The sequence below is a fragment of the Nipponia nippon genome, unplaced genomic scaffold (genome assembly GCF_047370975.1).
Source record: "Nipponia nippon isolate SJK-2023a ecotype South Korea unplaced genomic scaffold, ASM4737097v1 scaffold_2, whole genome shotgun sequence".
Taxonomy (NCBI): domain Eukaryota; kingdom Metazoa; phylum Chordata; class Aves; order Pelecaniformes; family Threskiornithidae; genus Nipponia; species Nipponia nippon.
Genome location: NW_028262336.1, coordinates 65,244,568 through 65,259,443, shown reverse-complemented (window position 1 = coordinate 65,259,443; position 14,876 = coordinate 65,244,568). Strand labels below are relative to the sequence as shown.

Below are 14,876 nucleotides of genomic sequence, written 5' to 3'. Positions count from 1 at the left end.
AATACTGTAATTGGAAAAAAAATAGCCCTTACTATATAATTATTTCAATAAATTATTAGCCATGTTTTGTGTCTGTAAAGTATGGCATAAATTTCAGTCAATATAGTTTATGCTATATCTCAGTTTTCAGAAAGTGGACTTACACATAAGGGAGATGGAATTTTCCCTATGTTATCCAAAATATACGTGTTCTCCAAGGAAACAAGAACTGGAATAGAAAAATCTACTTTCCATACCTCAGTGAAGAGCCATACAACCTCCTCCCTCACAGACATTGTATCAAATCCACCAAAGATACTGTTCAAAGAATACTTTCCTTACACAAATAATGTATTGCAATGCTCCCACCATCAAAGAGAATGTGGTTTTTTTATTGTATGCTCTTAAAAGAAAGCAACCAACCAAACCAAAACCCTCTATATCTGGGCCAAATCTTCTCTTTCTTGGCATAAAGCCTTCCTTCTTAGCCGTCCGTTCATCACTCCCAGGTTCTAACGCACACACAAGCAAAATATTAAAAGAAAACCTGTGCAAGATCAGGGCGAGCTACAGTTTGCTCTGTAGGGTTCAAGACTGATGTGCCTGAAATTAAAGGGAATTACTGGGTGTCCAGGTTTTTTTGAGACCTCTGAAAATTTTAACCCAAATTCCAGCGTGACTAGTGGTAGGCCTTGTAGGAGCCACGAGAGTCAAATCTCAGAGGCTCATGGATGTTCTTCAGTAGCCTGATCTTAATCTGTTTCTGCTGAATTCAGCAGCAAGACACCTTTTGACTTCAGCACATCACGTTTTCATACTGAGTGCCACAAGTTCAAAAGCATATTACATGACCAGATTTTACCAAGAACTTCCTCCACCACTGTTCTTGGAACAAAGCTATGCAATATCTCCCACCAGTGTGTAATATTAATGTATTAATATGTAGTAAATAATGCATTCCCCTTCTCTGCTTTTTTGAGTAACTCTCTTTAACTGGAAATGGGCAGGTGGGAAAGATCTGTTGGCTGGAGCTCTGCTCATATACACAGAGGACAAACACCAGTAGGCTGGCAAAAAGAGGAAGAATTCTGTATAAAAATGTAGTTGCATGCTTGGGTTTGTTTACTGATGTAAAGGAAAAATGGATGGGTTTCATTCAACCCTTCTGAGCACTGGAAAAGATGATTTCTTAGCTAATTGTGCTTGGTTTTGTTGCGGTCATTTGTTATCTGTGTTACCACAAGAGTGGTAGTCACCTTTTCTGCACTGTGTCTGCATATTCAGGTCTTTTTTGTTATATGCTGATGCCATTTTTACTTTATGTATGAGTGTGTTTATGCATAATGGGCAGGTACAGTCAGATTTCCATCAGTCTAAATTTAGAAAATGTTTTTTAAGATAACCTTACTTATTTCTATACAATGATAAATGGAGATATAGCAGAATATTGTTGCTATATACTTTAAAGCCAGTATTAATAGATGAAATATATATATACTTACATATGTAATATGTAGAAGTAGCTCTGTCTCTACCAGTATTGCTATAAGCAGTAGAACCAAGTAGAATCAGGGACTTGTAGGTATCCTATATTATATCGTATATCCTATATCCTATACACAGTCTGCAGTGAGCAATATGAAAACATATTTCACGAGCAGTCTGTCAGGAATACTTTTATAGCTTTGAAGTCTGTCTCATTTGCCTTTGTTATTAGAGAGGCCAATAAAATCCAATGGGTGCTAATGCAGTGTGACATACTGTTGGATAATTTCTAAACACTTTTTAGTGTCTGTGTGGTGCCTTATTCATATAAATGCCTTAGTAGACAGACAGACCACAACACCTCTATGGCATGAAAATCTAATTCAAATAGAAGCTTTTACCAATGCAACTTTTCAGCATCCCCGGTGTACCTCTACTTAAAAGCTGCATGCTTTAGGTGTTGAGTTCTGTGGGTGTTTGGATAAAGTCAATATTATCTAATCTTTGTTATTTTTATGCACTCGATCATCACTCATTTATTTTGATTTGGAGTCACTAGACTGATTGCACATACAAATGCGTTTAGAAGAACAGACTGAATGCAGAAAGCTGGCTTTACTAGTGCAGCAGGCTTGCTTTTCAAAATTAGGTGCATGAAGGAAAGTAGTCATTTGCCATGATTGTGCATGCAGATGTATTAACTGTATTCACAGTGGTCACTTCCATGTCGCAGCTCTGACCTTTTTGCTGCACAGCAATATGAAGCGATAATAGCGGGTATGGATTAATCAATCGCCTCTCTCCGCAGGGAACAGCACTGCGCTTGTGCTAAAAGACCAGACCAATAAAAGGACCAATTTGGTTTTTAAGAGGAAGGAGCTGTAAAGGGTAGGAAAGCTGTTTGAGCCAAGAGATCAGGGTCAAGGTGAGGGTCTTCCTGTACTTGATGGAGGCAGATTGGACAGCTCTCTCACTGCCTTTAACAAGACCCAGAGTTGTTTGAGGGGAGGATTAGCATTCAGGGCCAGACACAGCCTCATGTGTGATGTGGTGGTGTCACTCATCAGCAACCTGTAGTAAGGGCATGCATGCCCCGAAGGTAAGGCCAGGGACCATCTCTCTCCAGGTGCTAAGGTGTATTTGCTAAATTCACAACCTATGGTACTTTGAGAGAACTTGTTAGTGTGCTCATATCCTGAGATAGGCTCTGACCCTCTTCACAAAATCAGAGTTGCTGAGGCTGGGCGGCACCTCTGGAGATTGTCTAATCCAACGCCCCCTGCTCAGAGCAGTGCCAACTAGAGCAGGTTGCTCAGAGCTGTGTCCAGTTGGGCTTTGGGTATCTCCAAGGATGGAGACTCCACAACCACTCTGGGAAACCTATTCCAGTGTTTAATCATCCATAGAGTAAAAAAGTTTCTTCTTATGTTTGAACGAAATTTCTTGTATTTCAGTTTGTGCCTGTTGCCTCTTGTCCTTTTCCTCAGCACCACTGAGAAGCGTCTGTCTCTATCTTCTTTAATTCCCTCATCTTCTTTACTTCCCCCATCAGGTATTGCTACACATTGATAAGGTACACCTGAGCCTTCTCTTCACTAGGCTGAACAGTCCCAGCTCTCTCAGCTTCTTCTCTTATGACAGATGCTTCAGTCTGTTAATTGTCTTCATGGTCCTTTTCTGCACTCACCCTAGTATGTTCATGTCTCTCTCATACTGGGGAGCCCAGCACTGGACCCAGCGCTCCAGACGTCTCTCCAGTGCTGAGCAGAGGAAGGATCACCTCCCTGGACCTGCTGGTGATGCTCTTCCTAATGCAGACAAGGATACTGCTGGCCTTTTTTGTCACAAGGGCGCATTGCTGGCTCATGTTTAACCTGCTGCCCACCAAGACCCCCAGGTCCTTCTCTGTAAAGCTGCTTTCCAGCCGGTCATACCCAGCCTTTTCTGGTGCATGGGATTATTCCTCCCCAGGTGCGGGATTTGGCATTTCCCTGTGCTGAACTTCTTGAGGTTTCTGTGGGTCGTTTCTCCAGCCCGGGTCCCTCTGAACGATAGCGCAATCCTCTGGTGTTTGAGCCACTCGTCCCAGTTTTGTATCATCTACAAGCTTGCAGAGGGTGCAGTCTACGCATCACTTGGTTCAGTAATGAAGGTGTTACACAACATTGTCCCCAGTATTGACCTCTATTAATAATAATAGAGGTGTAATAGTACACCACTATTGAGTGGCCTCCAGCTGGACTTCATGTCACTGATCACAACACCATGATACCAGCAGTTCTGCAGGTTTCAGTCCACCTCACTGTTCATTTATTTAGCCTGTACTTCATCAGCTTGTCTGTGAGAATGTTATGAGAGACTGCCAGAGGCCTTACTGAGGTGAAGATAAACAACGTCCAGAAGCAGATGAGTGAGAAGCTCCATTCATCCACCAAGCCAGTCACATCCTTGTAGAAGGCTAACAGGTTGGTCAGACATGATTCTCCCTTTGTAAATCCATGTTGACTACTCTCAATCACCTTCCTGTCCTTGAGATGTTTGTAAATGGTTTCCAAGATTAATTGCTCCATCACCTTCCCACCAGTGTGTAGTTCCCTGGATTCTCTTTCTTGCCATTCTTGAAGAGTGACATTTGCTTTCTTCAAGTCCTCAGAAATCTTCCCTGAACACCATGACCTTTCAAAGATAACTGAGACCGGCTTTGCATTGACAACATTGAGCCTCCTCAGTACTCATGGGTGGACCCCATCAGGTCCCATGGACTTGTGTATCTCCCGTCTGTTTAAATGGTCCCTAACCTGATCCTCCTTCAGCAAGGGTAAATTTTTCTTGCCCCAGATTTTCCTACTGGTCTCCGTTGAAGACCAAGGCAAAGAAGGCATTGAGTAGTTTGGCCTTTACCATGTATTTTGTCACCAGGTCGCCTGCCTCATTCAGTAGCGTGCCCATTTTTTTCCTAATCTCACTTTTGCTGCTAATACACCTTCACAGGTGCCCTTCACAGGCTGTTGCCCTTCACAGCCCTCACTGAATTGAACTTCAGGTGGGCTTTGGCTTTCCTAATCCCATCCCTCCATGCTCATATAATTTCTCTGTTTTCCTCCCTGGTGACTTGCCCCTGGCTGCACTTCTTGTACACTTCCTTTGGATGTCTGATTTGTATCAGAAACTCCTTGTTCATTCGTGCAGGCCTCCTGCTGCCTTTGCTTGATTTCCTGCTTGTTGGGATGAACTGTTCTTAAGCTTGGAGGAGGCGATCCTTGAATATCAACCAGCTCTCCTGGACTCCAGTGCTTTCCAAGACTATCCCAGGGGATTCTTCCAAGCACATCCCTGAATAGGCCAAAGTCTCCTTTCCAGAAGTCCAGGGTTGGGATCCTGCTTTTTTCCCTGCTCTCTCCTCTCCAGATCCTGAACTCCACCATCTCATTAGCAGGGGTAAGGGTGCCCCTGACCTTCACATCACTGACCAATCCTTCCTTGTTGCTAAGTATGACATCCAGCAGAGCTCCTTTCCTTGTCAGCTCCTTAGTTACCCATGTTAGGAAGTTGTTGTTAATGCACTCCAGAACCCTTCTGGATTACTTGTGCCTTGCTGTGTTGTCCCTCCAGCAGATACATTGTGCTTCCCGCAGGTATTGGGGTAAAAGTCCTTTACTACTTTGAAGTAGTAAAGTAGTTAAAGTACTCCATGAGCATCTGGGCCTGTGAGTGCAAGACTTCTTCCAGTTGTCTGAAGAAGCCTCATCTACTTTTTCCTGATCAGGCAGTCTATAGCAGACACCCACCACACTGTTGCCCATCTTGGTCTGGCCTCTAATAATGACATATAAGCTCTCAGCTGGCTCCTCATCTGTCCCTTGGCAGAGCTCCATGCATTCTTGCTGCTTTCTCTCATAAAAAGCAACTCCCCTTTCCGCCATTGTGCATGTCCTTCCTAAAAAGCCTGTATCCATCCATGGCAGCACTCCAGTCCTGTGAGCTATCTTACCATGTCTCTGCGATCCCAGTGAGATCATTGCCCTGTGACTGCACACAAACTTCAAACTGTTTGTTCTCCGTGCTGTGTGTGTTAGTGTACAGACGCTTCAAAGATTGCTAAGCTTCCCAGGAAGGGATGAGAGCTTTCCTTGTGCTGTCCTATGGGTGCTTCCTTATTCATGTGCATACACTTGAAGTGGGCCCCATTTAGCCCTGTTATGTTGATTATGAGATTTCTCTTGTCCACATCATGTTGTTCACTTCACTTGTCCCATCGGTCCACTACTTCCTCATTTGATTGTTGGTCCTCATCTCCCTCCCCTATTGCTCCTAATTTAAAGCTCTCATCACCAGTTGACTAGACTGTAGGCAAAAATGTTTTTGCCCTGATTAGTCAGGTGAATCCCATCTTTTCTAAGAAGTCCTTGATCGTGAAAGATGCTCTCATGGTCATAAAAGCCAAATTCCTGTTACCGACAGCGATGCACAGCCAGTTGTTGACCTGCTGGATCCATCCAGCCCTCGTCAAGCCATTTCTCCTCACCAGCAGGATTGAGAATGCCACTTGGGCTCCATGCCCTTGACCATCACCCCCTTGCAGGATCTTCCAGGATCGAACTGAAACTTGTTATTGTTGTGAATATGATGGACAGCAGTTTTTCATGGATTTGTTCCTCATGGTAGAAAAAGCCATTTCTGCTGCTCACTCCCCTTCTCTCTCATTTCATCGCCATGCAACAGATGAAATCAGGGTTGGAGTATGATACTCTAGGAAAGAAGGGCAGCACAGCCTTTGGCTGATCCTGTGCTTGCTGTGCTAGCAGAGAAACTACAATCCTGTTAGTCCTCCCAACTAGATCTGTCCCTGGAAGTCATGGCTAAAGGCTAATGCTTTCCCAGGCCTATGGAAGAATGTTGTCCTAGTTCAAGACGTTGCATGCTGTTTGTGTGGTATTTGCTTTTACTCTAGAGAAAAAGAGTTACTGAAGCATTTTTTCTTACGCTTGTGTGATATAAATAAATATTTTTGGATGCATGAAGCTAATGTTTCCCTAACCCTTGGGAGTTGGTGCCCAAACTTCCTTGGGTTTGCCAGAGTAATCAGAAAGGCAAACAAACTGATGGATGAGCTTTATTCATTGACCTGTCTGCATTCCTGCCTAGCTCTGCATTTTTACTGATTATGTATTTTGGGTCAGCAGATTTACACAGTTCACACTTCATTATCCAACAAGCATAGAATACTCAGAAGTGATCTTAAGTAGCACAGATCTTTCTGCAATTTCTGGGTTGTTCCTGGATGGGTCATAAAGCTTTAAAATGTAGTGAAAGTTAATCAGCACAGATTTCTGCTAACAACTTAAGTAGTCCTTTGCTTGTAAGTTAGCATGCAAAGGGGGGATGGCACATAGTGGGTTTCGAGCTTCTCTCTTGGAAGTAGTCTGACTAACATACTGGAGAGCACCTGAGTGCTTTTGAAGGCACAGATCATGACCTAGGACTAGATAAGTGACAGCAAGTTCAAAATGACTTTTTTTGTCAACATAAGTCATTCCCCCAGTTTGCTTATGGCTAGACATTTGATCACAGAGGACCCTTCCGTCATCAAATCCTCCCTAGGCAAATATGGTCTAGTCCTGAAACTGGCTGAGGTGTGCACTCTCTAGCTTTAAAGTGCCATTCGCCAGGTTTGGAAACACACGTCTTCCACCTGGCCAAGGATATTTCATTGTGTTCTTCCTTTATATCAACTTGTGGGAACTGTTACAAGCAAAATATGAAATATGAGCAATGAATGCATCTTTTGCAATAAGCGTAAATGGAAAATAAGGCAAAACCAAACTTTGTCAAAATTACTTCCCCTTTATGCCTTCATTTCTTCATTATTCTTTGTTTTGCTTTTGGGGTTTGAAGTGTGTGTAGTAAGTGAAATGCTTAAAGTATTAGCTATTTTACTTTGTTTTCACTATGGACATTGTTGAAATCCTTTAAAAAGAAAGTCCCATATCTTGAAGACAAATAGCAAAGTAATTCTTTCTGCTAGGTAAGAAACTGTGCCAGGAAAAAGAGCGACTGGACCATTCTCATAGAGCAGTACTATTTCACATCAAGGAAGGAAGTGGTTAAATGCCAGGGGTGATGTCTTCTTAAAAGAGGTGACTGGTACAGAGAAAAATAAACGATACTCGCATAGCTTAGTGGCAGAGCAAGGAAGGAAAATGTAACCCTGAGGAGAGCTATTCTGGAAAGAAAGCCAATGGGGGGGGAGTGAGCTGATTACCCAAGTGTCTGCATCGGCTTCAGCTCCACAGAGCTGTAAGCATCTGGCATGGGGACATGGGACATGGTGCCTTCACACTTCCTCCAGACTGAGTACTTTTTTGGCTCTTTTTCTCTTTACAGGAACCCAGACCTTTGTATAACAAAAGGTGCCAGTTTTATTCAAGTGGTATAGGATTCCTGTATGATGCCTACCAGACAGAGGTAAACAAATTCACCTCATCACGTGTGTCTCTGCTGTGCTTTGAGGGGCTGGGGAGGAGGGAGGCAGGTGTTTGAGAGCATTTCTGTGCATGTAGGTCACGGGTTGATGATAGAAACTCTGCTGTTTTTTCTCCCACAAGTGACTCCCCACTTGTCCAAACCTCTGATGATTGCCAGTCATTGCAACCAGTGAGGTTTTGAGCTATCATCAGTGTTTCTATCCAGTACATTACTCTGGGACTGGAATGATTCCTAGTCCATCTATACTGTATAATAGCTGCCTGGAATGTATTTGTCACATTGGCATCTTTCTCTAAGGAGGTTTTTGTAGACTTCAAGTGGAATAGGAAATATCTAAATGAATCCATTTGCATTGTCCAGAAATCTTCTCTGTATTTATCCAGCACAGGCCAAGAATGTCAGTGGTTTGAATGCAGCTTTTTTATTATCTCAATGACATTAACATGGTCAAAAAAGTGCCCGTACCCAAATGGCTAGCCTCCTGAGAAGTCCAGATTTAGTTTCTTTTCCTATTTTTCATTTTATTATCGTGGTAAATCAGTGAGAGTGAAAAGAAAATCAAGCAGAACAGGATTGAAAACAGCTAAACAGTGGTATAACTTACAAGAAGCCAGATGTCCTTCATCACCATTCCTCCCATGGGTAAGAAAAAGTGTATGGGGAATGTTAGTGTTAATAAGTCTAGATGGCTTAGCAAAGTATATTACCAGGTTAAGTGGCTAATACTGCTTAAATCTTGGCACATTGTTGCAACCATTGTTGATTCCAGAAAATGTATGACAAAAATATTTCACTGACCTCCTTGCCTAAAGACCTACCCAGACAAACTTATGATCTGTGACAGCACCCTTTGCTATAAGTTTTAATCCATCCTCTTCTAAAGTGTGCATGCACACTCAGACGCAGACATGGCCCGAGAAATGCTTCTGATTCCTGTAGTAAGCGTGTAGCTGGTGTCACACTGACCACAGCTCCCTGCAGGTGACCTCGGGCTCCTGGCCAGACAGGTTTCCCCAGCTCTGCAGATTCTGGGAATGTCTAAAGTTGGGCCACCCAGAGCTCTTCTCTCTGGCAAAACCCCCATATCTTTTAAAAGTGTAGTTAGTTTGTAATAACATTCTTGTCTAGTTGTCCACTGATGTAGAGTCAGCATGTGCTAGTTCAGAGTTAATGATCCGTGGCATTTGAACTTGGCTTTTGCTTTTCCAAAGTTAGCCAGCTAGTGAGCAGGGGCCATGCTGTGCGTGCCAGGCGAACACCTAACTAGGAAGGCAGATTGTTTACTGTGTGCAAATTTCCTTTTGATTGCCATCTCCAGCCTGTGAGTTGTCTCCAGCTCATGTAATTTGCCTGTTTCAGTTCTTCTCTTTGCTCAAAGCAGAACGAATTTGATTTTCTTGCAATTCCCATGAGGTGAGAACATCTCTTCAATTGGTGCTGAGGGGATAGACAGGCACAAACAGCCAGAACATGAAAAAGCTGAATGTCTGGTCACTGAAATGAAATAATAGGTCTTGACATGCAGAATACCCACAAATGGCCTGTTTCCATCACCCTTGCTCACACCACACAGTAACTTGTTTATTTTGGTTTATTCACTGTTCTCCTAAAAAGGAGTGTCTTGCTCTTTGCATGTCTTAAAAATGCAGTGATAAAAATAGACAACTACAGTAACTCCCTTGGCCAATAATATAATGCGTCTTGTAGCCTAAAAGCAGCTAAAAACGTTTAAGATCTTGCTGATCTCCCTCTTTTGTACTTCTAGCCATCTACAGTAAAAAGGGGCAAACTGGCCTTACTGATGCTTGGAGAGGGGAAAACTACTTTTATTTCCTATCAGAAGTGGTCCCCAAAGCCATGCATCAGAACAAATCCCCTTTTTAGCAGCCCACTCCATCTTATGAAGCCCTCTGATCCCAATCATGCATGTGTAATGGGAAAAGGGTATTTTAATTATGCAGGTTCTAGGCCATTTTGACTGCACACAGGAGGTCAAAATCAAAGTTCCACACAGTGCAAAAGCACTAAGGCATCCCAACAAAATGGCTGTGGTAGTGGATGCATTGGCACACTCTGCTCCAGGGTCGGTTTTCAAACTGCCTTGAGAAGTAGCCAGGTGTGATGTTTCAGTCACTCCTGAGCTGGATCTTGATTAAGCCGATGCAGTTGTTGATGGTAGTGTGCTCCTCTTCTGCAATAAATTGCAGCTCAGGCTGAGGGCAGCTGCAGCTGAATGTGGCGTCAGGCCAACAAAGCCCTTATGTGAAATTCCAGTAAGTTCAGACACAACAGAACAAGTTTGATGAAATGAGGTCCTGTCTCAGGGTGAGGTATTCTTGTGATAAGTGGGATGTGTCTGTATCAAGCTGTGAGCTCCATTTCCAGATTGCAACCTAGACTGAGACCCTCCTTTTATAACCTAACTTCCATTTTGGGTTAGGAGAGCTGATTTGTATGAGACACTAACCACAGGTACAGCCTTGTCCTGGGCAGCAAAGCAATCCCAAGGCATCGTTTTAACTTCCTTTTAACTTTAGCTTTGTCACCCAGCTTCCACTGCTCAAGCAAATCCTGCGAAGGACAAGTGTGCCAAGTCTGAGACCAGCTGCAAGATTAACTTTCTCTGGTGCTGAGTGTGTGTGTTTAAGGCTTTCCTTTTTGCTGGGAACAAACACGTGAGGAGTACAGACTCATCAGCAGTGGCAGTTTTCACACTAAAAAGGATGCACAGATCCAGAACTCGGGAGCTGAGAAACATCTGGTTTAACATCTCCTGTGGAGACTATCCCACAGACTAACACATTCATGGCTAAGCAGAACTGTCTGAGAGAAGCTTTTCAAAAGCAGGCATGTATTCCTAAGCATGCTCCTTCTACTTTTTCATTATGAGGAATTTTCCATTCAATAATGCATTTTATTTGCATTTGGTGAACAAAATACTTCTCAGTGGTTACAGTACATTTTTTCTATCAAAATAAAAACTATAGAAAGCATGTATTTTCTGACCTGCTAGCTTTTAAAACCTGACAGTTCTCCAGGATTTCAAAGTTAATAAGCTAAAAATCTCAGGAAAAAAAAACCTTACATATAAAATATTTCAATTGGTCTGTAGTGCCAAATAGAAGTGATTAATGCTTACCACATTTAAGGAGTCATTAAAATGATTTCTTGTCTGGATGGAGAGTGGCTTACGTGTGCCTAGCTTTATTGTTCTAACATCTGTCCATCCCTGCAATTGCCGCTTACACAAATAAACCTTTTCAGTTTTCTATTCAAGAGCCTGCAGTAAATGGTACTTATTTGCTGGAGTGCTTGGATCGGTTCTCAGTGGTTTTGTTTGTGGGTTTGGAGATTGTTCTTGTTGTTGTTCCTGATTATTTCCTTCTTTAGGAGGGTGTTAATGAAAGGAGGGAGCTCCCATTTATTGGCAGCTGTTCAGATAAATTGGCTTCTTTGCCCATTTCCCCACTATAATGGACTGGTATTCTTATCCACTTCAGTGACTTGCTGTGGTGTATCTCTTAGGACCCATGGTCCCTCCATCGCAGCTGTAGGGATCTGCATCTCGCAGCTGCAGAATCTGGGTCTCACCAAATAGCACCAGGCAGTGCAGCAAAGTGCTTGAAAACTCTGGCAGCCCTGGCTGCAGGTCGGTGCTGGGGGCTCTGGGCTTGATAGTACAAATGCCCGGAGACTCGGGGGCTGATGTCCTGAATAAAACTCCTGGGAGCTCGGGGATGTCTTTCTGCCCTGCAGTCGTGGATTTTGGAATCTCAGGATCCTTCTGCACAACAGGTAATAAAACCCGACACTGCAGTAGCTGCTTCTTTGTGGTCAGTAGGATGATTCACACAACACTGAAACACTGGGAATAAAAGTCAGTCTCTTCTTTTTTGGCAGGTGACATGTTATACCTTAAACAGCAAGTGCCAGCTGAAAGTAAAGAGTAACACGTGCTATTGCTGTGACCTGTACAACTGTGAGAAGTAAGTACCTGTGTGCAGTCAATGGCCTCTGAGAAAGCCTTGGGTGTTTGTCTGTCCTCTTAAATAATGGGGGTGGTTGCCCTTCGGCCTGGAGAGGCACCACAAGGGGCTTGTATCCTGAGCAATCCACTTCCTCTGCGACTCAAGTCCTGATGCCAGCAGAGAAGAGGTCAGGGGTTGCGTGTTAGCTTTGGCATTATTTCAGTTTCTTTTTCTTTAAATATGTCCATAAGCTCTTTGCTGTGCGATCAAAATTGACCACTCAGTCATAGCCCTGTCAAGATTTACTGTTGATCTTGCAATGCAATTTTCCCATTAGATTTAATGAATCCTTTTTTTTTTTTCCTACCAAACTGGGGGAAACAAAATGAATAGGAACATAGCTGTCCATGAGCAGAGATCATGTTGTAGGCATATGCAGAGCTCTTTTGTTAGCAACAGCCTCTGTAGGATTTTGCTAAATTGCCATAGGATAGATACAGAGGGTCTTGTGAGTGTTTTCTGAAGCTGTCCATTTGACTTCGTCATTTCCAAAGCACAAGATGTCAGAAAGTAAGAGAGGAAATGTCTGGATATGCTTACGAAGATCAGCTGAAGGTTAGCACAGGGTTGCCATGCAGCGATTTAACAGGAGTAAAAAAGGTGGTTAGGAAAACTACATCACAGCAAAGTCCAAGGGTTTATAATGTGGAAGACAGATGAAATAAACTCGCACAACTGACTGGCCACCTTGCACATAAGAGATTTCACCTGCAAGCAGCATCATGTCTTGCCACATACAAGAAACTGGGGAGAATTTCCCAGAGCAGATCTTCTGCCTGACTCACCCTCTGCACACCTCAGTGTCATCTGACCACGCACTCTCTTGCAACCTCTGCAACCCTCTACAGTTCACCCACAGTCACTCTTCTTTCTTTCCCTCTATGTATTTCTCATCTTTCTTTCTTCCTACATCTCCTGTTTTATTTTGGTTTTGCCTCCTTTTCACATGCTAGCAGCCCTGTATAACCCCAGTCCTCTGTAAGCCATGGCTAGCCAGACATGAACATTTTAGGTGTAGGGGAATGAGGCAGGCCCAGTGAGGCTTCTGCACAAGGCTTCTGCATAAAAGAGTAGCTCTTGCCTGAATCCTGACTCAACTAGAGAAGCAAAATGAAATTTGGGACTAGAGGGAAGTCACTTATGCATACGTATTTCTCATGCACACAAGAGACACAAAGTGAGTGCAGGTCTATGGAATGGATTAAAATCCCCTATGAATGTTAAGAGTTTTTTGCTTGTGTAAGAAGTGTTAAATCTGGACATGATGGAGGTATACAAAACAAATGACATGGGAAAGGTAGAGTATGCACGACTTTGGTACCTTTTCTATGATAGACACATGATGGAACATCATAGTTGCAATGCAGTATGTTTACACTGAGAATGCTTTCTTCCATGGTACATAACTAACTGGTGCACATTAACACTGAATCAAACAGCCCAACCCAATACAGATAAGAACAGGGGTTTTAAAGAGGTGAAAGCATTCAGAGTTATCAAATAAAGCGACTGAAACTCTGCTGCTTAAAGCATAAGGTAACAACAAGGAGAGAGCATGAATACTCCCCCTCTAGACGGAGATCCTCAGTGCCATTTTTCTGAGACACTGGGTTTGTCTGAAACACCTGGGACTGATCACTGCTGTGACAGCATTCAATGATATAATTAAACATGTGTGTTCTGCCATTGTCAGCAATCCACAGTGGACAGCAAGATCTTATGGCACTGCCGTGGACAAATCCAGAGTAAAGAAGCAGTCTTGCTGCTCTACAGACTTGGCAACTCCAGTTGATAGGATGGCTAGAAAGAAGTAGGAGGAGACACAGTCACACGAAGTGACTTGGTGTCAGCCGTGCAATAGACCGATATGCAGGCAGGATTGCAAGTCAGATTTTCTCAGCCTCATGGCAGCTGAAGCTATAGGTTTATTTAGTTAAGCAACGTCTGGGCTCATGATAGGGCCCAAGTGAACTCAACAGGAGCAGATCCGCAATGCCAGAACCATGCCCAACAACAAATGATTGGACATTTCCAGGAATTACTGCACTTGGCTTGGTTATTCCCAGAAATGTTGTGGGTTTCTCCATGCTGCTACCTTCATCTGCAGAGCTTTCCCTAACGACCATATATATCCACTGCTGCCCCCTGCACTGGGGATGGAGGAACAGAAGAGTAACCATAAACTGCTCACTTCTGGTTTCCACCATAATGTGATGGCAGTTTCCTAACAGTGCAAAAACAGACTTGGCATTTAAAAAATGTTTCCAACTCAAATAGCTGCTCTAGGAGCTCATTAGTGGGCTAGCATTAAGGCAGGTACTGGAAAGAACTGCAGGAAACTGTGGTTTCAAATTTTGCAGTAGGATATTTCTGACTTTCAGCAAGACAATGAGGATTAACTTCACAACATGCCTGATTTACAATAGCCAGTGCAGTGTAGAAATAAGAACAAACAAAGATTTCTGGATAGTACAATCCATAGTGTAAAGGCACATCTCTATGCTGTACTGTGTTGCATCTGTTAATTTGGAACCGCAGACACCATAAACAAATGTAGCCAGCTGGCAAAATCTCCCTTCCTATGGTTGAATTAACGCTTAAGCAACTTGCCTTCCCCAGTTTCAGAGATGCCTGGAGATTTCCAGGTGAGCTGGGAAAAAAGCAATGCTAAGCATGCTTTAGCTGGTAGCTAAATGACAAGGGCCGCATCCATATGCCAGGACTATGCCTGTATTTGGAGGCCCCGAGCAAAAACAAAAAAAGTCCCTGCTGGTGCACAACACCGATCAGCCAAACTGGGGTTGGTATTAGTTGGACTACATGTTTAATGCTGGCATTAGCAGAGCCAATTTTTGTCTACCGTAGAGCTTTCTCCAGTTCGTCTGAGCAGTGTTTGGT

The 14,876-nt window shown here is 43.3% G+C and overlaps 1 protein-coding gene across 2 annotated transcripts in view; it reads left to right on the top strand.

Moving 5' to 3' along the window:
• The window catches only part of TMEM255B (transmembrane protein 255B), a 76,451-nt gene that overhangs the window by 49,831 nt on the left and 11,744 nt on the right, over positions 1-14,876 (top strand). For both annotated transcript variants that reach the window (XR_015704821.1, XM_087758002.1), the window contains exons 5-6: positions 7,849-7,929; positions 11,851-11,936. Coding sequence is in view for 1 of the 2 variants with exons in the window: in XM_087758002.1 (XP_087614128.1) it covers positions 7,849-7,929; positions 11,851-11,936 (167 nt within the window). In the remaining variant the exon portion in view is untranslated. The remainder of the gene's footprint in view (positions 1-7,848; positions 7,930-11,850; positions 11,937-14,876) is intronic.